Source organism: Crocodylus siamensis, chromosome 13 (genome assembly GCF_052110815.1).
Source record: "Crocodylus siamensis isolate JL-2025a chromosome 13, ASM5211081v1, whole genome shotgun sequence".
In the NCBI taxonomy this organism is placed as follows: domain Eukaryota; kingdom Metazoa; phylum Chordata; order Crocodylia; family Crocodylidae; genus Crocodylus; species Crocodylus siamensis.
This window is the reverse complement of record NC_143407.1, coordinates 5,838,166-5,863,406: the sequence shown is the minus strand read 5'-3', so window position 1 is coordinate 5,863,406 and position 25,241 is coordinate 5,838,166. Positions and strand designations below refer to the sequence as shown.

Sequence of the window (25,241 nt, the reverse complement as noted above, 5' to 3'; positions counted from 1 at the left end):
AGCAGAAAGGGGTCAAGAATCTGTCTGCATCAAGTTCCCAGCCTGGCTTCTTGATCGGATGCCTGACGAAAGCCATATGGGTGTGATAGGCTTGCAGTCTATTGGAAAGTGATACTGGGCCCTCTGCTGGGCACTTCTAAAATAATGGGATACTGTGGATCATTGGTTTCAGATGTAAAGCTTTTATTTTGGGGAAAGCTAGCTGCAGACTCAGCCCACCCAAGAGACATCTCGGGTTCTGGGCACTGAAACAGATACAGCTGGTGTTTCTCAGCTTCTATTCTGGGTTTCTTCATTTGTTAAAACACAGCCCGTGGCTAGCGGTGAGGTGGGGACAAGACTGAATCATCCATTCCCTTAAAGCCAAGAGGACTGTTACTTCCTGGATCTTGGTTAAGAGATTGTAGGAGAATGACCTTATCCTTGAGATTTTGGTCAGCGTCAAGAAGAGAAAGTGGGGAGCATTGGACTGACCAGATCACTTCTCTGTCTGATCTGGTGCCCTGCTTTCTCCGATAACCCGTACCTCCATGCTTTGTAGGAAGAGCTAAACTCTTTGCAAGGTGCCTGGCACGTTGTGCAGGGTTGTATACAGGGGTAGCACTGCCTTCCTGACCCCTGTGTCAACCAGCTGGTGCCCAGAAACATGAGGATTGATCCTCTAGTGATGGGTTTTACCGTTAAATGAACCAGCTGTTTGGAAGCCCCAGGCACAATGGCAGGCTTTTCGGGGGAGACGCATCACAGGGGCAGCCTGGCACCTTTGGATCCTGATGGGGGCCGTTTAACTCATTTTCTGGCTTCCTCTGCCCCACTCCTTGTGCCCATCCCAGAAATCGTTTCACAACCTGATGACAAGTGACAAGAAGTCAGAGAAGTTCTTTAAAGTTTTGCACGACCGCATGAAGAAGGCGCAGCAGGAGACCAAGTCCACAGTGTCGGTGAACATGAGCGACATTGGGAACAAGCCACGTGAGGACAAAGATGCTCCTGACCCTGGCAGCAAGGGTAAGTGAGAGGAGAGGGGCACAAGGCTCAGCTCTTTGGGGCAGGGACCATGTGGGCTAGCACTGGGGTCCTGATATGGGCCCATGCAAGCTGTGTGGAGAGTCACCCTCCGGTCCAACAGGCTGGCTCCATCACAGGCTGGATTTCCCCGCAGGCCGAGCAAATGCCTATGTGATGCCCAGCACCCCGTCCCGCTACCCGTTGGCTGTCGGCTTTCGGAAGGGCCACGATGCCGGGGAGCAGAGCCAGAACAACGAGATGGGGGTGACCGTGTTGATCATGGAGCCTATCCTTCGCTTCCTGCAGCTGCTCTGTGAGAACCACAACCGGGACCTGCAGGTTAGGGCCTGGGGGGTATGGGCAGGCAGCCGAAAGCTCGCTGAACTGGGACTCCGGGGATCCGGGTAGCGCAGTACAGCTGCTCTCAGGTGATGCCAAGTGCCTGGGGCCCTGGCACCATATTCTCCTTTGCCTGGGTCCTGTTGGCTTTGGAGGGAGGAGGAAGGGGCCAAGGGTGATGCTCCGGAGCCCTCTAGCCCCGGCAGCACTGATGGTGGGGGCTGGTTTTGCAGAACTACCTCCGATGCCAGAACAATAAGACCAACTACAACCTGGTGTGCGAGACGCTGCAGTTCCTGGACATCATGTGCGGCAGCACCACAGGGGGGCTGGGCCTGCTGGGCCTCTACATCAACGAGTGCAACGTGGCCCTGATCACCCAGACCCTGGAGACCCTGACGGAGTATTGCCAGGGCCCTTGCCATGAGAACCAGGTAACCCCGGCCGCTGGCCTGGCCCCGCACTGCCCTGGGGTGGGTCTGCTGGCAGGCGGTGAGGGTAGGGAGCGTGGCCAGGTGCTGATCAAGAGAGCTGCTCTGCGTCGTGCGGCGTGGCAGGGATGCCACTCCACTGGCCTGTGTCCCTAGGGCAGCTTCTTGCTGGCCGTGTCCTACCCAGGAAGCTTTGGACCAGCCAGAGCAAGGTGCTGCTGTTGCTGACACTGGCCCCACTCAGTGTGCAAGCGAGAGCAGGGTGTGGGCCACAGAGAGATCAGAGGGAGGCAGTGAAAGCCATAGCAGGATCAGAGGTTTGAGGAGAGGGTATAGCAACCAGTGCCTACAGAGTGCACAGGTCACTTAGCCAGACAAGTTCTTTGGGTAAATCTGAGCTTTTTATTAGACCAATTCAACTAGGTCACTTAGCTGCACAAAACGCCAGGCCTAATTTGTCAGCTATTGCTTACCTCGCAGGGGTCAAACATGTGGCCCACAGGCAAGATCCAGTCTGTGGAGCTGTATGATCTGGTTCATGGGTCTTGGACCGACCGCTAGCCAATCTGGACCAGCCCCAGCCCTAGCCCCAGGCGCAGCATGTGCCCTGTGCTGTGTGCAGGGTAACCCTGCGGCAAGGCCAGCATGTGCTGCAGGAGGCTGGCACAGGGCATGCGCTGCATGCTGTGCCCCACAGGACCAGCCTTCAGCACTGTCTCTGGCATGGCCTGATCTGGTCTGCAGACGGGCCCAGAGAGCAGATGAGTTTGACACCCCTGACTTGCACTGTAACAGGCAGAGGTGTCTGCATATCCGTTACATAGGAACATCGGGCCTTGCTCTCTGCTTTGTAAAGGAATCGTGCTACGTCAAGGGCATCATTGGTGAAACTGGTTTGTTCCTATCAGCTTCCAGGTTGGTCCTGGGGACATAAGGTGCTCTGAGAAACAAGGTAACTGGTCTTAATTAGGTGCCAAAGGCTTAGCACAGGTTTCTCTGTAATTAAGGCTGAGCCTGGGTATGGGTCAGTCCCCAGACAATGCAATTCAGCCCTGCCTTGCTGGGCTGGATGATCCCTTGCTTGGAGACATAAGCACAGTTAATGATACTCAGACAGGAAAGGGATTGTTCAGGGTCATAGAGAAGTGGAGCTGGGCATAACATAAGCCAAGCAGCAAGAGATGTCCTAAGCCCAAGCAGCTGAGCGGCTGAGTGCCTGAGTGAGGTTTTTTGTGGGGGTGTGGGGGAAGTTTAGCGGGCCAAAGGGTCTGAGCTAAGTCAGATGGGAAAACCGAGACCGAGCTGAAGCTGAGTATCCGGCAGCAGGTTAGAAATCACAGCCTGTGGGATGACCTTGTGTGTGATTCCCCAGAGCTGCATCGTGACCCACGAGTCCAATGGCATCGATATCATCACGGCCCTGATCCTCAATGACATCAGCCCCCTCTGCAAGTACCGCATGGACCTGGTCCTCCAGCTGAAGGTAGGGGGGCTACCAGGAAGGGTCCGTCTAGCGTGTGTGTGTGTCAGAGAGACTGGGATAGGTGTCTGTGAAGTACACGGGAGCAGTGAATGCTGGTCAGGGCTTCTCTAGTGATTGGCAGGATGCAGCAGTGTGTGCGTGTTGATCCCAAATCCCTGATGCACATGGCAGAGCTACAGGTCCCGTCTCCATGGGGCAGCTCAGGGGTCTCTGGAAGGCACTAGGATTCCTGGGGGGCTGCGTCCCTCCAGCCTGGATGACCATGTGGCCTCTGTTGCACAGTCGGGCTTGCTGGGAATGGTGCCAGGCTCGGCAGGTCAGCAGCGGTGCTTCTGCGTGGCCTGTTCGTGGCTGTGAGCACCCCGTGTGCTGGGACGCTGGTTCACTCATGTCGGCGTCTTCCCCAGGACAATGCCTCCAAACTCCTGCTGGCACTGATGGAGAGTAGGCATGACAGCGAGAACGCTGAGAGGATCCTCATCAGCCTCCGACCTCAGGAGCTGGTAAGGATGGGGGAGCTGCGGGGAAGTGCGGGGCTCGCAGCCTGCGTGCGACTGACCGAGACACGGCAGCAGTCTGTACCACTGAGCGGGGAGATAGGAGGCCTCGATTGCTGGGTCGGACCCTGCTCCAGGGATCCTCCTGCCTAGTGTAGCTCAGCTCAGCTCCCTCTGCCCCTCACCACTCCCCTGTGGCAGGACCGTGAGTCTGCCCCCTCCCTGCATGCACAGCTGGTTTCCATGTGGTGCTAGGGGCAGTACAGACCCCCGTCACTATTGTGCGCAAGCACCTTGCAGCCTCTCTGTTCGGATCTCACGAGAGAGGCTGAGGCAGACTGAGGGACTTACCCAAGGCCAGCCAGGGAGCCTGCAGCAGAGCCAGAGATTGAGCCCAGCCTTCCCCCCTTCACTGTACAGAGCTGCCTGCAGCAGGAGAAAATACCTGCAGCCCCAAGTTGGACACTAGTTACACACACATGCTCTTTGTGCACACGGTCTGTGGAGGTTGTGGGGAGGATAACTCATTGCTGCCTCGAAGCCTAGTTGTGAGCATCCCCGGTGCAGTGCGAAGCCCCAGCTCTCTGGCTTGCACAGCGCCTGGCTGACTTGCTTGCCTGCCTGGTGCCTTCTAGGTGGACGTCATTAAGAAAGCCTACGTGCAGGAGGAAGAGTGTGAGAACTCGGAGGTGTCGCCCCGCGAGGTTGGGCACAACATCTACATCCTGGCTTTGCAGGTACATTTTCTGCAGATTTTTATGCTGTTGCGAGGCTGCAAGGACCCTGCCCTCGCGAGTCTGCTCCCCAGCACCCCAACTTCCTTGGAAGTTTTCAAGAGCCGGTTGGACAGACCCTTGGCTGGGATGGGTTAGTTGGGGCTGATCCTGTCGGGAGCAGGGGGCTGGACTAGATAACCTTGAGATAACTTCCAGCCCTGCTTTTCTACGATCCTAACAGCAGTTTGCTGGATTTGGACCCCAGCGTCTAGCGGTGACTGATCCTCATTGCTTTGGAGGGAGGCCCACAGGCGTGCCAGGCCCCTGCCACCATCAGGCCAGAATCCTTCCTGACCCAGCCCAGGGCCCTGCCTGCGTGCTGGAGAAGGAGGGGGGTTGTCCTGGTCCAGCCAGTGTCACTGTGGGTGCAGGTCTTTCTTATTTACAAAAGGGCCAGATCCTGCCCCTGAGCTCGTTTCAGTGGGGCCAGGTGCTGGGGTACCCGCCTGGCACTTGCACGACACTGGTGCAGCCGGTCAGTGCTCCCAACATGTTCCCAGTACGCTCCCTTTCTTGTGGCTGCTCCTTCTCCGAGTGACCCTTTCTGTCCCCTTGTCTGTCTGCAGCTCTCCCGGCACAACAAACAACTCCAGCACCTCCTGAAGCCGGTGAAGCGAATCCAGGAGGAGGAAGAGGAGGGGATCTCGTCCATGGTATGAAACATTCACAGGGCTTGTACAGGGTCTCCCCAACAGCAACAGGTCGCTGAAGAAACTTGATCTAGAGGTAGCAAAGCTCTTAGCCATTCCCTGGCTGCTTCCCTGTCACTTGGCTATTCCCATGGGGATAGAAAATAAAGTCCTGAAAGTACTGCTTTAGATGTGCAAAGCCAACCTATGAGCAGAAGGGGACACTCGGCGGGTGCCACCCCTGCAGAAGGGCAGTCATGTGGTGCTGCCCGGTGGGAGCTTCAGCTGTTGATAGCATAAGTTGCCATCTCTGCCTGGAGCACAACCGGTCTCTGGTATTGCCATTGGGGGCTGCACTTCCCTGGTAGTACCTGATTCCACTGTTTTTTTGCACCGGTCCTGGAAGCACTGCAATACCAGGTCAATGCATGGAGTGGATGGAGCACGCTCCGGTTCCACCACCCAATACCAAAAAGAATCTGCTCAATATAGACCTCCTATGGAGGACATATCAGAGACAATTACCCTGGGGAGCTCGCCTACGTGGTCACGCTGCTTCCCCAAAAAAACAGAAAAAAAAAAAAAAAAAGGTAGTACCTGATTCCTGCCTAGTGTGGCTTTGTCCTAGATCCTGATCGCTTTTCAGCCATAATGCAGTTTCCCTGGGGTTTTGCAGGCATTGATTTTGCAATCTGTGGATTAGTGCTGTGGGGGTGTTATCACTGCGGTGCATTGAAGCTGTGCCCCTTTGGAGAGATGTTAGGCCCCAACAGGAAACTTTTAGTCATTTGCTTTTCCCCAGAAACCCTGTTAGGTTTGGTCGCTTGCTACAGCATTCCCCCAGCCCCTTGCCACTGGAGCTATCTAAGGATGCCTACCTTGATTTTTTTTCCTGTCCCCCAGCTCAGTCTGAACAATAAGCAGCTCTCGCAGATGCTGAAGTCATCGCCGCCAGTCCAGGAAGAGGAGGAGGATCCACTGGCGTATTACGAGAGGCACACATCCCAGATAGAGGTAGGGCTCATCCCCATGGTGGGTTTCCACCTTGTGCTGTGCTAGCTGGTGTTTGCAGGCCTGTCTCATGGCTGGCTCCTTTTAATCCCTATTTCTTCCGTTTCCACAGTCAACAAACAAAGTGCTGCATTGCAGCATGCCAGGGGTATTAGCTGGTATGTGCAGAGCTGTGAGCTTCCTCTGAGCACAGTACTCCGCAAAGAGCCCTTTAGCTACTATAACAACAGGAGTAGCTCCAGCAGTGTCCAGCTACCTCTGGGGACTGCCATGGACACTTGTGCAAGGACTTTCTTACAGATAGGCCGTGCAGCAGTGCCAGCAGTGAGCTGCCCTCACAGTCAGTAGCTGTATCAGCTGGATCCGTCTGTGAGCATGAATTAGCAGGGCTTGCAGTTGACACAGATATTCTGATCCATCACTGAGTGCAGGTGGGGTTGGTGCCTGGTCATACGGCAGAGAAGAGAAGGGCGGCATAGACAGCTGAATGGTGGTTTCTCCACCTGATCTATTCAGATTGTGCGTCTGGATCGGAGCATGGAGCAGATCATCTTTCCGGTGCCTGGCATCTGTGAATTCCTCACCAAGGAGACCAAGTACCGGTTGTTCACCACCACAGAGCAGGATGACCAGGGCAGCAAAGTCAGTGACTTCTTTGACCAGTCGGCCTTCCTGCACAACGAGATGGAGTGGCAGAAGAAACTGCGCAGTAAGGGCAAACTCCAGCTTCCCTTGGTTGCTGTTAGGCGAGATTATTCTGCTAGCCAGCCTCGGAGCTGAGAGGTCAGCAGAGCTTGCAAGCACCTCCCTGAGATCCTCGTGCCCCTTGTTGTGCCCAGTGCACTGCACTCTTCCATTTGCACCATGTGGCTGGGATTTTTCCCACTGGCAGGTCTTATTAATTCAGGAAGAGATGCCTAAAAATGAGTAACATTTGCAGGTTTCCTTCAGCGATAGCCCATAGGGTCATAGGAAAGCAGGACTGGAAGGGACCTCACAGGGTCATAGATTCATAGCCATGGAAGGATTCATAAGCAGACTCTGACTCTGTAAGTGGCCTGAGACCCACAGTGTATTGCAGTATATTTAGCCAACACAAAGCAGAAAAATGCTACAGGAAGGGGAGGCTAAAGAAAATGCATTCCCTGCCTTGCAAGGTAGGATGGCTTAGGTTGAAAATCATCCCTTCAGCTTGGGTACCTCAGTTTTAGGTCCCCAGCTTGCAGTCCCAGTATTCAGAGATGGTGAATGCTGACAAAGCCAGTGTAAGGCCGTCAGGGTGGCAGGTGCTTAGCCCCTCTTAGTGTCTCAGGGTGAAAAAGCCAAAAGCCCTGACCAGGTTTGGAAAAAAGGGCTTGAAATCTTTAGCGCTAAGGAACAGGAACCGTAGCAAGGAAAACTCCCCATACAGATAAACCGAGAAGAGGGATCCTGTTGAGTGGACGAAGCCAAAGGCACTGGCCTAAGCTGCTGCTGTTTGACCACTAGAATTGTTCACGGTGCCTGGCTCCTTATCAGTGTTCAATCCATGTCCTGACCCTGCCCTCAAAATGGAGCTGGATCTGCTTCTGTGACCCAGTGAGACAGCTGAGTGTAGAGGCAGAGCCCCCACGGCTAAACAACAGCAATAGCCCAGGAGGGGCCCCATGACGTGGCCAAGTGCTGTCACAAAGCAGGGCACTAGGTGCATTTCTTTGTACAAGCTTTCCTCCAGAATAAAGGCTGGGGCCAGAGTCGAAAACAATCCCACTCAAGAAACAAGGAAAGGGCCTTTCAGACCGCTCCTGGGCCTTTCGCTCATATATATTGGGCAGAGATACTCTGGTTGGCACATGGCTAAGTGGATACCTGGGTGTGAGACACGCAGACACCTGGGCTCCAGACAAATCATTTTGACTATAACTGAACAGTTGAGACTCACAGCAGCCTGGTAAAGACCCCCATGTGAGCCTGTCTTCAGATCCTCCAGTTGGAAATGTTACTGGAAGTCTCCTTTCCGGAGAACGGCTGGATACCAGGCGATTTCTCTCATGCAACTGAGTTTTGAAGACTCAGAGCTTTGGGCTTGCATTCAGATCAGCACCCAAATTCTCGGGCCCTTATAATACCTCCTAGAGGTTCACCCAGAAGTTACTAGGGTAATTGATTATAATAAACAGCAGGTCAATTAACCATGAGAAGATAATGCATAAATATTGCTAAGCAGCTAGGGCATATTACAATAGCACTGATAATGCTTGCAAATCCAAATAGCAGTTAGATAGGAAGCCTGTTCTCAGCTTAGATAGGCTGAGCCAGCCAACAGCATTCTCCTAGGGGGGCAGAGAGGTGATGCCGGGAGAGCCAAGGCATCTTTATTCACACATATAAATGGCAAGACAGTAGGAAGCATTGAGGCGGAGGCGAGGAAAGCTGGTTCTGCAGCACCAGAGCAGGTCAGAGGCCTGAGGAGCCAGAAATGTGAGTGGTAACATTTTGAACTGGCACCCTCACTTCAGCGGAGGATGGGGACTTGGGCTGAGGGAACTGAGAGGCAAGAGTCATTCTGGGGCTGCAAAGTAGTAGGTTTATGGGAAGACAGAAGTACCCATCTCCACTAGCTGGTTTTTTCACTCCTCTGTCTCTCCCTCTCTCCCCTCCTGCCTTCTCCTGCCCCAGGCATGCCGCTGATGTACTGGTTCTCCCGCAGAATGACTCTCTGGGGAAGCATTTCCTTCAACCTGGCTGTCTTCATCAACATCATCATTGCTTTCTTCTACCCCTACATTGAAGCCACCTCTATGGGTAAGTGCCCCGTTGCATTCTGCTCTGGGAGCGAAAAGGCAAAAGGATCCTCCTGTGCAGGAAACACTGATGCACGTTAGACCTTGTCTCTTCATCCACTGTCTTTACTAAGGATGCTCTTGGTCTCTCTCCTTTCTAGTGTAGATTTCCATTGAGTTGGGGTGGAGGGGTGGCTTTTTACCAGCTAAAGCAAGGGTTCCTGGGTTTTGGTCCCAACTCTGCCACTAATTTGTTCTGTGTCCTTGGGAAAGTCCCTTCCCTCTGTGCTCCAGTTACCCGGTAGGCGGCTAGTTTTTAGGAATGATTCGTCTCTAATATTCAATAAGGCTGTGGTGAAAGCAGTATGTCCAATGGGTTGTGTGTTTAATTTCATTGTCATCTACCTGTGTATCTTTTGCTCCCAGGAGTGCTGGATTCCCCACTGATCTCTCTGCTCTTCTGGATTCTGATCTGCTTCTCCATCATGGCCCTGTTTACCCGGCGCTATGGTGTCAGACCTCTCCTTGTGGCACTGATCCTGCGATCGATATATTACCTGGGGATTGGATTTACTCTGAACATATTGGGAGCTCTCAATGTGAGTCCTTTAGGGTAGCTGTGGGCAGCACTAAACTCCAGGCACAACGTGGGCTTAGTTCCCAGAGACCAAGACAATAAGCTCCAGTGGTTGCTGAAAAATTTTAGTTATAGGAATCTGGCTTGATCCCTGCTCTCATCTGAATTCACATGAAATCAGTGGATTTTATGCAGTGGAAAATTCAGTCCCTTGCCATCACTGCACTGCGATGCTGTGAGTTTGTAGAGTAAGGCTCGCTTAGAGAAGACACTCGCTTACTTCTGCTCTGTTTCTTGTGGTTGTTTCCCAGCTGACGAACAAGATTGTGTTTGTGGTGAGCTTCGTGGGCAATCGTGGGACCTTCATCCGGGGATACAAGGCCATGATCATGGACATGGAGTTCCTCTACCACGTTGGCTACATCCTGACCAGCGTCTTGGGGCTCTTTGCGCATGAGCTCTTCTACAGCATCTTGGTATGGTTCTCCCGAATGATCAGGGGATGTATGTCACTGTCTGCGTGTATGTCACTGCATAGGCTGCGTGGGGAGCTAGGTTCCCGTGTGAACTCAGAGACTGACAATGGCAGTGAAATTAATTCACTAGTCTTTGAGGTTGGCCTTTCTGCCTCCTGTGGTATTAGAATATCCATCTGCACTTCGTTCTGTTCACTTATTTCCAGTCTCTGTTACATACCTCTATCTGGGTCAAGTACGAGGCAATGTGATCTGATAAGGCAGTGCCAGGACTTGCGGGTTTTATTTTTGACCATATTGCTGTGCACGGCCAAAAACAGACCCCCACATTCCTTTTCTTTCCATGTTAAGGTGGGGATGGCCTCCCACGTCCTGCGTGGAATTTAGTCAGTGTTTGTGCTGAGAACTGGGAGCTCCTTGGTTAAGACATGGTGTAGAAAAGTTGAGCATTATTCGCTTGCTTAGCCAACCTCCTGTGGCCTCGTTGTCCATTTCAGCTGTTTGACTTGATCTACCGGGAGGAGACCTTGTTCAACGTCATCAAAAGCGTGACGCGGAACGGGCGCTCCATCCTCCTGACAGCCCTTCTGGCCCTCATCCTCGTTTACCTCTTCTCCATCGTGGGCTTCCTCTTCCTGAAAGATGATTTCATCATGGAGGTGGACCGCCTGCCTGACAACAAGTCCAAAGGTCTTGCAGCCCTGTCATGCCACGCAGCAGCTTTGGGTGGCTGGGAGGGGACAGATGGGATGGGAGTCTCTTCCTGGTCTGTCATGGACTCAGGGTGACCTTGAGTGAATTACTTCCCAGGATGGAGAATAACTAATTCACCTCTCATCAGAGGACTGAGACAATGTTTTGAGGTGATTTTTAGGTCTTTGGAGCAATATTCCTGTCCAGCTGAGTTTCTGAATACTAAAGGATGCGGGTGCCTGCGCAGACTGCAGGATCCCAATACTTCTCTGGCCAGAGATTTGGGAGTTTCAGGGTAACAGGAAATGAAGGTTGAGTTTCAGGCAGATGACGTGGGGCCTGCAGGTCTGTCCTGTTTAACACTGGGCAGGTTCAATAAATGCTCAGAGCATCCAGCCCCAGAGCCAAAGGGGGTCTCTGGTCTCAAAGTATGTAGCTAATGAACAACAGACAATCACACCCTCTTCCTGCTACCATCAGCACTGACTCAGTCTATGAATGGTGTGCTTTGGCTAGCATCCTCGATGATGATAGATGGAAACTGGATCCATAGTAAGGAGCCTTGTCTGTAGTAGCTTTGGAGCCATTGCAGCTGGAAGGTGGCATGTAGGAAAATTGTCCTCCCGCCCCAAGAGAGTCACTGTTACAGGTCGTTTGCAGCTGGTATTTTGACAATGTTGCACAATCTTCTGCTTCCAGCTAGCCCCTTGGGGATGCAAGGGCACCTGGAGACTTTTATGGAGACATGCAGCAGTGACAAAATGAACTGCTCTTCTGGGACTACGCTGCCCAAGGTGATGGAAGGTAAACACACTCATTAAATAGCTGACCCCGTTAGCAGTTCTTAGCCCTTTCCCATCCTCTGATCCAGGCTGTTGACCATGCTTATAGGAATCCCATTGCCTTAACCCAGAGGCTGCAGAAGCAAGGAGATGGACCAAGCTGGGCTAGGCAAATTCAGGCTCTTGGAACAGCTTCCCTGCTAGGAGGCCCACAGTCTAAGCCGAGTAATGAAGCCAAGGGCCCCCAGGCTGAGGCTGAGCCCAGGCTAGCAAGGTGTAAAATGGGAACCTAGGAGTATCAGGGACTGCTGGAGCACCGCAGCACAGACAGAGATGTTCCGTGTTGGCTGGTCACGGTGCTTAGCTGGCACATGTAGGAACCATCTCCCCAGAGACACTCCTCCAGCCAGTTAACACAATCACTGGCTGACTATTAGGTTGTCTCCAGCCCTGCTCCGCATAAGCACTTGCTCCCAGGAGGTAAATGCTAGAGGAGGAGAAGCCAAGTCATGGCTCTTGGCCTTAGCCTGAGCACTTGGTCTGCTCTGTCTTTACTGTGTTTTTACTTTTTGCGTTCCAGAAGAGGACGTGGACAACTTTGAGCGCGCCTGTGACACGTTGCTCATGTGCATTGTCACTGTCCTGAATCATGGCCTGAGGAATGGCGGGGGCGTGGGGGACATTCTCAGGAAGCCATCCAAGGATGTGAGTGGGCTCAGCACACCAGGCAGACTCTCGTTTCAATGCCCTTCCCTTCTGTAGGGTTGTTTCACATCCATTACTTCACCACCCCCATCTTCATCCCTATGAATGCTGCTGACACTGCCAGACCTGGCTCCCGTCCCCTCCTCCTTGTCCCGCCCAGTCCGACCCACCTCACCTTTTACACCCAGGTGTGCTACTGACTTTCCTTCACACCATGCTCAGGCATCCCCTCATTATTCCTGCATCCCATGGAAACTCCTCAATCTGCCTCTCCCCGAGCCAGTTTCTTGACCACATCTGATGGTGGCAACAAGATACATTGATTGAAGCAAAGGTCTGAAAGGGCGGGGGGCAAAATCCATGCATTGTTTAAGTCTAGTCCCTTTTTCCCCTCTGTAGGAGTCCTTGTTTCCCGCTCGGGTTATCTACGACCTCCTGTTCTTCTTCATTGTCATTATCATCGTCCTCAACCTCATCTTTGGGGTCATCATAGACACCTTTGCTGATCTGAGGAGTGAGAAGCAGAAGAAGGAAGAGATCCTTAAGACCACGTGCTTCATATGCGGTCAGTGGCAGAATGGATGGCCCTGCACATCCACACGCTCTCCCCCCTTTGCAGTCCAGTGGCAGGGCTGGGCTTCTAACATGTGTCTTCCAATAGCAAATGTTTAAGCAGCCTGCAATGGGAGGGGTTGGGGAGCGTTGTGTGTCCTCGTTTTGCTTCTGCATCAGGCCTAAAGGACCTGAATTTATTTCCACATTGTTTGCTTCCATTAGAAATTCAGGTCTGCCTTTTCTAGAAGATGCTTTGAATAATGGCAGAACTGGCATGCAGAGAAGCTGTGATACACTAAGGAAATTAACCTAATTAGTAGAGTGACAGAGTATAATTTTTATTCAGGCCACAGCATTTTGTTAAATAGATGTTAACTAAAACACGGAGGAGTAATGAGCTTGCTGCAAGAGAGCTGTCACTTCCAGCCCCTTCACTTACAAAGCTGAACAGCTCAAGCACCCAACTCCGTAGCAAAGTGGGGTGGAAGAAGGGAATTATATTTGATTTCTGGCCAGTACTAAGGAAAAAAGCTCTCTCCAATCTCTTGTGCTGATGCTACACTGTGGTCGTGTTGGCATGCACATGTGGACACGACACCATGGTGGGGCATGGAGACGCGTTCTTGAGCCTATGTCTGGGAAAGGGAAGTGGCCAGTCCATGTTTTAGCCCCTAGCTGAGTGATGCAGGCCTCCCTTGCTTAGCTAGCGTATGAACCTTTATCTTGCTGACTTCCCCATGCAGTGTCTAACCATCACATCATGAGTTAGGCATAACCCAGACCCCTGCTTATCACTGCTCCTAGAACTGAGCCACTTCCCCTTGCAGTAAATAACATGGATGCAGATCAGCACAATGGCAAACCCTGTGTTCTACTAGGAGTAAGAGTCTAGACTAGAACCCGATCTTCCCCTTTACACAGCAGCAGTCATTTCTCTGCATCAGCTGCCCTCTGGCTCACATGGATCTGCCTCTTTTGGCTGTCCAGGGGGCTAAATTCAAAAGAAACATTGGTGGGCAGCTTGGTTACTGACTTACCTGTGGGGTGGTGGCGGTAGTCAAGCACCATGCATGGAGACCAAAGAAACTATCAGTTCAAATCCCCCACACCCACCCACTCCCACAAGCGAGCAGAGGTGTAATAAAACAGCAACCTGTGCTTAAGTACCCCAAAATACCATTTACCTGGTTAGAAAGCTGCCACTTAGGACATAGCATTCCACCCACGCTATGCTACACAGGAAGCTTAGTTGTAGCCTTCCTGGAGGGAAGGTTCACAAATGTGTTATTGTCTAATGTTTACGATGGGTTAAATGCCAACTAGTTAGTAAAAGCCCTTCCTGAGTTCACATCTGTCACAAAATCTAATTATCTCTACTTCCTTTCATACACATTTCCTTGGTTTTTTTAATCCTTCCTCTCTCTCTTGCCTCTGCTAGGTCTTGAAAGGGATAAGTTTGACAACAAGACTGTGTCTTTTGAGGAGCATATTAAATACGAGCACAATATGTGGAACTACTTGTACTTCATAGTGTTGGTGCGAGTGAAGAACAAGACCGATTACACAGGGCCAGAGAGTTACGTGGCACAGATGATAAAGGTGCGTGTGGCCTGGGATAGGGTTTCCCACATTATCAGGCTGTACTTCCCTTGAGGGAAACCTTTCTAAACAACAGACTGTTCAGGAGTGTCTTTTCAGAAGGAGTATCTGGAAAGTATTGAGTTTGGTAGCAGCCCTCAGTCCTTCCTGGCACGATTACATCTGCTTTTGGACTTCAGCCCACAAGGCACCGTCTGCTTGAATATTCAGTACTAGGCATTCAGTAAGCTAGGATTTAATCAAGAGCAGAACCAGGAGCAAAGAGAGTAGAGGATAGGTACAAAACAGTGATAGAGGGAACCAGAGGAAGCTACTGAGTTTCAGAAAAAAGTAGAAAAGAAAAAAATACCGATACGAGCCTCGTTAAGAAGCCTCAGAATGTGCCGGGGGAGGCCATATCTTTGGAAAAGTACTTCTACAAGTCCCTTTGCGCAGGCACTCATTATAGGATTTGCTGCTCCAGTCTCAGGGATTGGCACTGATGCCTAGGTTCTCTGTGGTCTTCACCCCAGAACAAGAACTTGGACTGGTTCCCCCGGATGAGAGCCATGTCACTGGTCAGTAACGAAGGAGAAGGCGAACAGAACGAGATCCGGAACCTCCAAGAAAAGCTCACTTCCACCATGAAGCTGGTGTCCTACCTCACTTCCCAGCTGAATGAGCTGAAGGAACAGGTAATATGAACACCTAAAACAGGCCACTTTCCACATGACATCCCTAGCTGGAAGAGCATAAAGCCTAAGCAACAGAGCAGAATCAAGTGTCACAAAAAACCACTCTGCTTACTCAAATAAAGCCATGGTCCCAGGGCTGTTATTCTGGCTAGCAGAGCTGGCTGAAGGTGAAGCTTCTGGGTGATTTTTGTACCATGCATGGTTGGGAGCGAGGGAGAAGGGTTAAACAGCTCACTGGGGTCATGGAAAGCTTGCCAGGATAAGCTAGGTTCCTCACCAGCTGCAGGAAGCAGCTAGTCACCTGCTCCCTTAGGAAACTGCCTCCTATTGAACAAGACTTTGAGTTGGTTCTCTCTACCTCACACTCCCTAAAGGGTGCCCTGAACACAGGGTTTCCCTGCCACAAGCTCACTATCGTTACTGCATGTGCAAAGTCCTGTCCAGCTGTATGCTGGACCTAAACCTTTAGTGAACTTGTTAGTGTGGCTATGGACAAGAAATGGCCTGCCTAACTCGCTTGTTCTTTTCAAATCTAGATGACAGAGCAAAGGAAGCGCAGACAACGAATGGGTTTCGTGGATGCCCAGAACAATATGAATCACTGAGGCACAGTGAAAGCTTCAACTTCCCTAACCAGGTGACTAAAGACATGTATCAGCTAGCCAGGAAGTTGGTAGCTGGATTCCATCTACAGACATCATCGCCGGAACAAGCTGGACCAAAGCCCAGACAGTTACTGCCGAAAGACTTCAGAGCCAACATTTTCCTTCTCCTCCATAGATTACTGCACACATTTTCAACCACAGCCAGGAACCAGTGACTTAACAGGATTCTTTATCCCTGGACCCACAGGAAGATGGTAGGAAGATAAATTATGCAGGACTTTTGGTTCCTCAATGCAATAACTTCTTATTTTGTTATGTGAATTGTATCTTTATCTCCGTGCACTACATTTTGGTGGCTACCTGTCTCAGCTGAGGAGACCATTAATATTGTTACTAGTAATAGGGTTGTGATATTTAACTTATTCCAAAAATGTCAGTAGTAAATAGAGACTTCTGCAAGCCAGACACTGGTCACTGTATGACAAGACCTTGATTTCCCTTCATTTTAAAGAGTGCTGTCTACCACCAGGGTGCAGTGAAGACAAGCCAAAATCAAGGGAATGCATCAATAGCCTAACTCCTCAGATGAGTAACAGCAAAGCTGTTGTTAGCACAAACTGGTCTTCTGTCTTTCCCTTTTGCGGACAGATTTTACCTGGGCACTAGGAGACCCCAGGTTTACAGGAGTTCACTGTGAAAGGGGTGTCCTGTGGTTTATCTTCATCTCTGGTGTGATGTTGTACAAAAGGTTGGTTGTTTTTTCCCCCCCTTTTGTTACCTGACTAATATGTAAATTGCCTTAATTAAATTAACACAATCAAGTTATAATAAAAACTGAGATGAGATAAAAGAGTCTTCCCTTAGCCCTCTGGTATGCAATGAAGCTGTTGTATATAAATGGAGAATAGCCGTGTTAGGGCCACAGTAGGTAGAGCCTCATACAGCCAGCCTAGTAGCCCCTCACCTGTGAAATCTGTAACAATCTCCATCCCCTACATAAGATCTTACTGCAGAGCACCCTCAAGCTCTGCCCGTGTCTTCCTCACTTTTTAGTTTGAACCTGATGTAAGTTTTTCTAATTCTTTAAGGGGAAACCTGCTCAAATATGTAAGAGCAAGAGGCTGTTAGTACTTCCTCATGCTAAGCTGCACCCTGAATCTGCATTGCTCCACACCACCCCAGGCTTTGGCCTCCTAGGGGCAGATACTGACTCAACTATTGAAGCAGCAGGGGTAGGTCTGAGGAGGAATGCTCATGATCTGAATGGAGACGCGTGGCACCAAAAAGCAACAAGTTGTTCAAATCTACTTTTACCTCACAGCAATTGCATGAGTGATACCAGAAAGCACTGTCTTCTCCTCCCAAAGGAGTCTGTGACTATTTAGGGAGAAAAAGATGATAAACAAGGGATTTAAGAGTCTGTTTTACCTACTGCTATCATAACTAAGCTCTTGGTAATGACTTCTAAATTGCTCGGTCAGCAGTATCTCGAACTGGGCTTCTCCTGATTCACCTCAAGTAGCATGTCTACAGAGCAAATGGAAAAAGTGATGAATGCTGGTGCAGGTAGGTGTATAACTTCACCCTTCAGCAAGTACAGAGAACAACAGCGATGAAGAGGTAAAAGCAGGGACTTCACAGACTTGCTACCCAAGGATGTAAGCAGGGTGCCTGACAGGCAGAGCTGTGGGTAGTACATGCCCATTTGCTAATTAACCTGTGCTAGATCAGCTTGCCTGGATATGCCTAAACACACTAAGATCCCACCTTCCTCTGCTACCTAAATATACCCAGCATCTGACTTTATGCGAAAAGAAAGATTGTTTTAACGTTACAAAGTAATTCATGTATCCAAATGGGACTCACAATAGATATGCTACATTTACAGCGCAGATTTCAGGACTAACCAAATGCCAGGTGTGCATCTGAATGACAATGCTGCTGCTAAGCGGAATGAAGGGCTTTATTTTTCATGGCAAAAATACAGTACTTTAGGAATAGGTACACAGGGGAATCATGGTATCAGTTTTTGAGTCCTCTTCGGAAGCTTTTCCTTGAACATCTCCCACACGTTTTTCCATTTACTCGTCTTTATTTCCATTGTGTCTTTCAAGTTCTCTGCAATGAGGGAAGAGAAGGGAAAGCAGAAAAACAGATTAATAAATCTTTGCAGAAACCTGCCTTATATTTCCCTTTTTTGACTTTCTAAGCTTTCATCTAAGTGAATTTCTATTTCAGTGCCTGGGGCAAGTTTGTTTTCTCATCCAGTCAATCACATGGGATGTCCCTCATCACCAACAACTATTAGTTTCCACATACTGCAATCAAAGTTAGGAACCAGAGCAGAACAAGGCCATGCCAGATTCCTACACTGCACTTAATAACTGCAGTGTCTTGGTGCAGAGGGGGACTCTTGTTTTCTTTTTTCTAAAAGGCTCCTTACCATCACTAAAGAAAACTACAGAGTACATTTCAACACAACTGAATTGAGGTCTAGCCAAGAACTTTGAAATGAATGAGCTGAATCTCAGTATTTATAATACCGGCCCCTGGGGCAGCAGATGGTGCTTTTTACGTCCAGACCAGCCAATGCATTTCATGCACGACACCTTGCTACCCCAGTGCAGAGCAATAACTAGCACAGCAAACAAGGGAGTTGGTAAATCTGGACTACAACCAAAGTGGTTTCGCCTGTAACATCTCCAAGTCATTCTCTAGCCATGGGTGCAGTTGTTGGACTGTCCACGTGACACTACCAACCACCGGGACCCCCTGAAACTAGGCTGCACATTTAAGTGAAGCTTGCAAAAATGCCACAAAACGAACCCTGCAAAGGGAAATGCATTTACATCCTGAGCAAGGTAGCGCCACTACTACCTAAGTAGCATGACTGTCCCCACTGGCTGCAATACCTGTAGCTATGACAATCCTGCATTCTTCCATCGTCAATCCGGTGAAGTTTGTATCTCTCAGGCGCGGATACTTTCCAAATGAGAGAGAGAAGAGTGAGTTTACAGAGGCAGAACCATTTCCATGCCATGTTCTAAGTGCTAAGCACAACAAGTGCTAATCAGTGTTTGAGGGACAGGGCCACCACAAGCACTCAGACCTGGCAGGACACACCCAGACAAGGTCTCCCCGCCAGGTGCTCACCTTGTTTTTATGATAGTTGGTGTGGACTCGAACTAAACTCTCATACCTTTGGTCACAATCCTCTGGGTTGGCAACCTGAAATAGAAAAGAAACATCACACAATTCTTGTTTTCCAGCTTCCACAAGCAATGTTTTTCTTTTGTGTTTTTCAAGTGAGAAGAAGAGGAGGAACAACTAGAAAATTTACCAGTGGAATTTAGGTTTATGATAGTATCTGCTAACGTCACTCGAGAGGCAATGATTAAGTCTTAATTCCTGCCCCTTGTGATACCTTCCAGTTTAGCTTAGATACACAATGAAGCATGCCAATGTTTCCCTGAAAGGAAATATGATTAAAATATTACATGGGAAATATTGCTGGCAAATTCTCCCGGTGCCCCATAGCCAGTAATGCAGCATCTAAAAGGCCACATAATGTCCTGCTTTGCCTTCTGTTTAATTCCAAAGGATCAAATAGCAGGATGGAAAGGTCAGGAGAAAAATCCTAATGAAGGTTAAAGATACTTTGTTTATTAATTAGAAAAAACACAGCATGGAAAACACTGAAAAGCAAGGTGGACGGATTTCTACTTTTGGTCATGTCAGCTGGAAAGATTCCTCCTTCATACAAACCTCTCCAGGTCCCATGACAGGTGCATGTACCAGCAGGGCCATCTATCTAACATCCCATATGTCACTCTGCCTTTTTTTCTATTTTAAAATGGGGGGCTTGCTTGATCTGAATGCTGCATTATGTGTTGATGACATCCAATACAAATGCTTACAGCAGATGCATGTAAGAATAAGAATAGGAGCAGCAGGGAGCTGTTACATGAAATTACCAAGCTGATCTATCCTCATGCATCGGGACAGAAGCCACTGCTCTAGCTTGGGGCAAGTAATGCTCCCCTTTCATTTAGCATGCAAATTAGAAAATAATAGGAAGATTTTTCATTAGAAAATAATAGGAGGATTTTTCTTTCACCATAGCTAAGTATGTGATCTTCCCATTCACACTTGAAATGACTCTGCTGGCATTTCAGTAATGATAGCAGGGGCAGCTATCAAATGGGTAGCAGAAATAGCATTTAAGAAAAAATTCAGCCAAATCTTATTACAGCTGGATAAAATAGACCCTAGATGGATATAGTGTCCTTTAGAATCAGAGTCTTCCTTGTGCATTCTTCCTGCCACAAATTTACTTTCACTGTATTAAGCCTTTATAAATGGAAATTGAGATCAGGGCTGCAGGCAGCAATTTACATTTTTGAAATTGAGTGGCAGGATGGGGCCCTGGCTGGCAAGTGGTGCAGCATATTCTGCTGGGCCCAAGCAAAACCAGTAAGTCCCTTCTGAAATATGTGTTGCTGATGGTGCTGGTGACTGAGGAGAATGAGCTGTGTGCTAGAGGTGCTCAGATAATTGGCCCTGACCACTTCCAGGGCAGAATCTGACACTGCTTTTAAGCTATGAAGGGGCTTATTTATGTGCTAACACACCACTGCCTTGCCTTGTTTAGGCAAATAGCAAGTAGAGAACCTCCAGCCCTGTTTGGGAAAATAGCAGCTTCCCCAATTTATCAGCACTACTGTAACCAATCTATGCTATGCTTAAAACATTAAAGAGGAGCCCAGTTCCAACACTGTTCTGTCCTAAACACATCATAAACTGTTTTGGTTATGTTTTATGTAATCCAATTCAACTATGCTATAACCTTCTATGGGAAGCAGACTAATTAATACAACACTACTGGGTTGCCCATCACATGCTCTCACACTGCATTATAACCAGGTTCCCAGAGAGAGTTTTCCCACTGAAGACAAGGCCTAATTGCTTAAGTGAACTGAAGTTTCCTGTTAAACTAAGGATAAACTCTAGCTAAGCTATGGAGAAGGGTAAACAGTCTACACCTAGAAGTAGGAAGCAGAGAGAATCCACAAAGCCACCTGAGCTAAGCTCTGAAGAGATGGAAGAGGCACCAGACACCTTGAAATGCCCCTGCAAAAAAAGGCTTTGCACTCCAAGGCTTGGCTACCTTTATCTCAACAATACAGTTGGTCCAATACAAGGTATCACCCCCACCCAAAAATCCTTGTTCCTCGTATTAATTCCTGGACCATCACAGCTATATCACTTTAATACTACCAACTGTACACTGGATGTCTCTCCCTACAAGCTTGTCCTCCAGAGTCATGATCCCACTTTAAGAGTTTTGATTCTGTTTGAGGGCTAGTCCACATGCAGCAAGTAAAGGCAGCCTGCCCTGTCACAGAAATCCAAGAGCAAGGGGGATGGAAGGGACCTCCAGAGGCCTAGTCCAGTGTTTCTCAACTGGCAGGTCGCGACCTAAAACTGGGTTGCAAGAATATTTGAGAGGGTCATAAGGAAGTCCCAGAAAAACTTGCAAAAGTGCAGGTTTCCCCTTGCAGGCTGGCAGCGTTCCAGCTGCAAGTGGCTGCTTGGGACAATTGGAGGCAGCGGGCGCATGTACATCTGCATATGCAGATGCCTGTGGCCAGTATACAGTGAGGTAGAATCATAGGAGCAAACCCAGCTGCTGGATGCAGGTAAGTGTATGGGGAGTGGGAAGTCCAGGGGACTGTCTGGAGGGCTGCGGGGGTGGTCACACGTGTATGTGTGCACATGAAGGCGCTAGGGGTGATGGCCAGGCACAGTGCTGCAGCAGGGTAGTGGAGAATAAGGCAGCCCTTCAGCAGGGGCAGTCCACAGTACAAAGCTGCATGCCGATGCCAGCAGCACAGGGCCAGTGCCCATACACACAGGGGCCTGCGCTCACTGCTTGGGGGGTTGGAACGGGGGTAGCACTTGCTGCTTACGCTCTGGCTCAAGTGGGACAGGGGCAGCTGGGGGCCCCCTCTGGCAGACGGCTGTAGATCAGGAGTGAGGGGCACCAGTATGGCTGGGGGGAGGGGGGTACAGGGATGTGGCTTGGGGGTGAGGGGTGCCAGCAGGACCTGGGGGCAGGAGACTGTGAGTTGGGCACTGGCAGGGCCAGGGCGTGGCGGTCTGGACAAGCCGTCGGTCTGGACAAGCCATCGATCTTGACAAATGGGTCCTGGTACGAAAAAGGTTGAGCGCCACTGGTCTAGTCCAGTGGTGCTCAACCTTTTTGGATGGTGGGCCTGGGCTGTCTGCAGGATCTGGCTGGTGGTCCTCATCTAGCATGGGATGGTTGCAGCAAGGGCCCATCTGGCTCTGCAGATGGAGTAGGGGGCGTCCCAGCTCCAAACCAGCCCCACGGGGACAATGGGACATGGCCCAGCCCCATGGGAGGGGAAGTGAGCTTGACCCATTCCCAACCCAACCGTGTGGGGGGCAGGAAGTAGATGGGGCACAGCCCCATCCAGCTGGACAGGAGAGGGCACGTGGCCTGGCCTCATCCAGCCACAAGGATGGGAGGAGAGGCTTGCTGTTTGGGAACCTGGCAGCGGAGGAGGGCAGCCACATTTACTGCCGCTACTCCCCTGCTATGGCTCTGTGGGCCGCAGGTTGATCACCCCTGCTCTAGTCCAACCCCATGCCTGTAGCGGGATCCTCTATAACCGATCACGCGACCTGTGCACAGCACAGATCTGCCAGGAAACGGGACAACACTGTCAGCGCAGTCCAAGGCACGGCACAGACTCCCCATCCCAAGGCAAGGCTCTTCAGCGTGTGGCATTAAACATGCAGCCCAGGATTGGTGATGTGCAGCGTTCAAAGTCACGGCTGCAGACCCTGCCCTTGCCAGGCATGTGGTGCCAGGAGCTCCGGGTGTGTGGTGTTGACAATGGTCTGGCAAGTGTCAGGGCGCTTGCACAGCGTTGGTGCTGGCAGGCACGAGGACAGCGGCGCCAGACTGGGCCAGGGCAGGTGCACGGCGCTGCACAGAAGAGGGGGGAAGGTCTGAGCCACCTGCAGGCTCCTGTGGCGCATGCGCAGGAGGCCCTCACGCGGGACCCGGCTCCGCGCACGGCCTCACCTTGGTGTTCTCGCCGTCGCGGAAGGCCTGGGCCACGCGGCTCCGCAGGTAAGAGCCCAGGTCGCGGCCCCACTTGCTTTCGTCCACCGGCCACTCCTCGCACAGCTTAAGGAAGCGCCTGTACCTGGTAGCCGCCATCTTAGCCTACGGCCCCGCCGGGCGGGGCACATGACAACCAACAATAAGGAGGGCGCCGAGCCAGGGGCGCGCATGCGCAGAACGGAAGCCGTCCCGGCACATGCACTCCCCCACGCCTGGTGTGCCCCAGCTGGGAGCTAATGCGCATGTGTAGCTGGGTCGGTTGTTGCCGGGGCTGGGGGTGCTGCTGGCAGAGGCAAGGGTCTGCCCCTCAGAGATGCCCCTGAGCTGGGGAGGGGGGCAAATACCCACATGACTGATGGATCTGGGCATGGCAAGGCTCAGCAGCAGGAATCAACCCCCCTCCCTCAGGCGCTGCCCGGGGGTCACCTCCTGCTCATGACTGCCCCTCTCTTGCCAAGCAAGGACTAGGGGACGTGCCAGGAGCAAAGGGGCAGCAGTGGAGAGCGAGGGCCTAGCTTGCTCCCTTCAGCCTCTGCTCTCTGCCCCTGCAAGGCGTGGGACTTGGCACGGGCCCAGGCGGAGGAAACGAGACCCCCGTTAGTTCTGGGGGCTGCTGATGACGTGCTGCAAATTACTTGAGACAAATCATAAAGAAACAAGGACGTAACAAGGGGGGCACGGAGCAGAGCGTGCTGGACAGTGCCCACTGGCCCTGGAACGAGTCCAAGGAGCCAGCAGACACTGCTGGGGGGGTGGTATGTGACTTTGTGAAAGGATGGTCTAGTAACCCCCCTGTCCCCCCACCATCCAAACCCCTGTGTGCCAGGACTGAGTGGCAAAGCACTCCACCCGCAGCTCTGCCCACCGCAGCTCAGGCTAGCCCTGGCAGGCTTCATGCCTGAAGATGGGCCGTCTCTTTCCAAGAGGTTGCATGAACTGTGCTGGGAGGGATGCTGACAAAGGCAGCGGGGTTGCTTTTATTTTTTTTGCAACTGGTCTGACCTTGGCTGTAGTGCTGCAGTGCACGTGGGCACTGCCTGAGGCTGCTTGGTGTGGCCTGGGCAGGCCTGAGAGACATGGTAGGCCCTGTAGCTCCTTGCCAGCCAGGGCAAAAGGGGAGGAAATTAGGTTTTTTTGGTGGGGGTGGGAAAGAAGGCAGGGCAAATTATTGCCGACATCTAGCTGAAGACGGCCTGGCCCTGATGGTAGCTGAGCATCTGCCTGCCTCCGTTAGGGACTGATGACCCCAGTTCAACATTGTGCCACCCCCGCAACAGTTCCCCAACATCACCACCACCTGGAGCCCTTGGGATGGTGCCTCTGCCGGGGAGAGGGGCAGTCCCAGCCCTTGTACGCGGTGTGGGGGGAGACGTGCGTGTGCATGTCCATCCCTGTCTGTCCTGTGGTGATGCAGACAGCAGGTTGTCGGATGGGGGAGGAGGATGGGGGGTGGGGGGTGGCAAGGCTAAGCCAGGTTTGCTTACAGCTTAAGGAGGGGCCCAAGGTGGTCACATACTGGGACAACTGGGGTAGTTGGGGGGGGGACTGGGGCAGGAGTGGCAATCACCCTGGTATCAGGCTTTGGATAGACTCAGAGCAGGTCGCTGGCGGAGGGTACATGTCTCCATCTGCGCGCGTGTGTGCCTCCATCCATAAGTGTGTATGTATGTGTATGTAGATCGTGTGTGTGTGTGTGTTTGCGCATGAATGCGTGCATGTGCACGTGTGTGTGTCTGTGTGCAAGAAGCACTGGCGTGAGGGCAGAGGCCAAGTCCATACCAGTCTGCAGTGTAGAGAAGCGACTAATATTGCTGGCAAGTGAAGTGAACCTGTGTGCGCGTGTGCTACAGCCTCTCCTTCCCTGCCCCCTCCTCCCTGCTCTGGCCCCCCAATTCCCTCCGCACCCTGGGCTGATGGCTGCCATCCGCGTGGCCTGCTCCTACCCCCCAGTTTCCCGGCTTTGCACCCCCTGCCTGTGGCGGCTTCTCCGAGGCAGGGCGCAGCCCCACTCCTTGTTCCAGTTATTTATTGTCTCCCCCGGTGCGCTCAGCCCACGGCTTCGTTGGGCCAGGTGGCGTGTGAGCTGGGCTGTGCAGGCAGACGTGCGCTGGCACCAGGACGATTTTGTACCCCGCTGCCATCCCACGCTGTGCCGAGGTGACCGGCTGCTCTTTTTTTCTTTTTTTTTTTTTACATGACTGTAAATATAGATAGAGCTTTATTTTGTTAATAAGACGAGGAGTAACTTAACCTGTATATTTCTCATACTTGTTTACAATCCCCCCCTCCTCTTGGCACAATAAAGATGACATTTTGGAGCAGAGTGGGGCTCACTGCTGTTTTGGGGTCTGGCCCGAGGGTGCTGGCTCCGGCACACAGCACCCTGGATCTTCACTCCTCTGGCTCACTTCCATCCTCCATCGCCTACTAAGGTGTTTGCTTGTCTTCTCACACCTTTCTTCTGTCCAGCTGTCTTCATCTGC

At 51.3% G+C, this 25,241-nt stretch overlaps 2 protein-coding genes and 1 pseudogene across 2 annotated transcripts in view; 1 reads left to right on the top strand and 2 right to left on the bottom strand.

Moving 5' to 3' along the window:
• Positions 1-17,400, top strand: part of ITPR3 (inositol 1,4,5-trisphosphate receptor type 3) — a 66,796-nt gene extending 49,396 nt beyond the window's left edge. Inside the window, exons 40-58 of the mRNA XM_090026662.1 lie at positions 834-1,008; positions 1,163-1,347; positions 1,581-1,781; positions 3,151-3,261; positions 3,669-3,764; positions 4,394-4,495; positions 5,101-5,187; positions 6,067-6,177; positions 6,691-6,883; positions 8,833-8,958; positions 9,363-9,535; positions 9,825-9,989; positions 10,487-10,679; positions 11,382-11,486; positions 12,045-12,169; positions 12,569-12,734; positions 14,163-14,323; positions 14,836-14,997; positions 15,534-17,400. Of these exons, the coding sequence (XP_089882788.1) occupies positions 834-1,008; positions 1,163-1,347; positions 1,581-1,781; positions 3,151-3,261; positions 3,669-3,764; positions 4,394-4,495; positions 5,101-5,187; positions 6,067-6,177; positions 6,691-6,883; positions 8,833-8,958; positions 9,363-9,535; positions 9,825-9,989; positions 10,487-10,679; positions 11,382-11,486; positions 12,045-12,169; positions 12,569-12,734; positions 14,163-14,323; positions 14,836-14,997; positions 15,534-15,602 (2,706 nt within the window). The 3' untranslated portion in view covers positions 15,603-17,400. The remainder of the gene's footprint in view (positions 1-833; positions 1,009-1,162; positions 1,348-1,580; positions 1,782-3,150; positions 3,262-3,668; positions 3,765-4,393; positions 4,496-5,100; positions 5,188-6,066; positions 6,178-6,690; positions 6,884-8,832; positions 8,959-9,362; positions 9,536-9,824; positions 9,990-10,486; positions 10,680-11,381; positions 11,487-12,044; positions 12,170-12,568; positions 12,735-14,162; positions 14,324-14,835; positions 14,998-15,533) is intronic.
• On the bottom strand, positions 5,547-5,701 carry LOC149853753 (U2 spliceosomal RNA; annotated as a pseudogene).
• Positions 17,401-17,547: 147 nt separating the features above from the next.
• UQCC2 (ubiquinol-cytochrome c reductase complex assembly factor 2) lies at positions 17,548-22,936 on the bottom strand. The gene is made up of 4 exons (XM_090026663.1): positions 22,717-22,936; positions 18,756-18,830; positions 18,515-18,584; positions 17,548-17,720 (listed from the first exon to the last, which is right to left on the bottom strand). The coding sequence occupies exons 1-4, from the start codon at positions 22,852-22,854 to the stop codon at positions 17,617-17,619; spliced, it is 387 nt and encodes a 128-aa protein (XP_089882789.1). The 5' UTR covers positions 22,855-22,936; the 3' UTR covers positions 17,548-17,616.
• Positions 22,937-25,241: the final 2,305 nt, after the last annotated feature.

Bases quoted from the DNA above. Each gene is read 5' to 3' on its own strand.
- UQCC2 (XM_090026663.1), bottom strand. From the start codon at position 22,854: ATGGCGGCTACCAGGTACAGGCGCTTCCTTAAGCTGTGCGAGGAGTGG. The intron at 18,831-22,716 runs GTGAGGCCGTGC...TTTCTATTTCAG, and splicing joins GCGACGGCGAGAACACCAAG to GTTGCCAACCCAGAGGATTG. The intron at 18,585-18,755 runs GTGAGCACCTGG...TCATTTGGAAAG, and splicing joins CCAACTATCATAAAAACAAG to TATCCGCGCCTGAGAGATAC.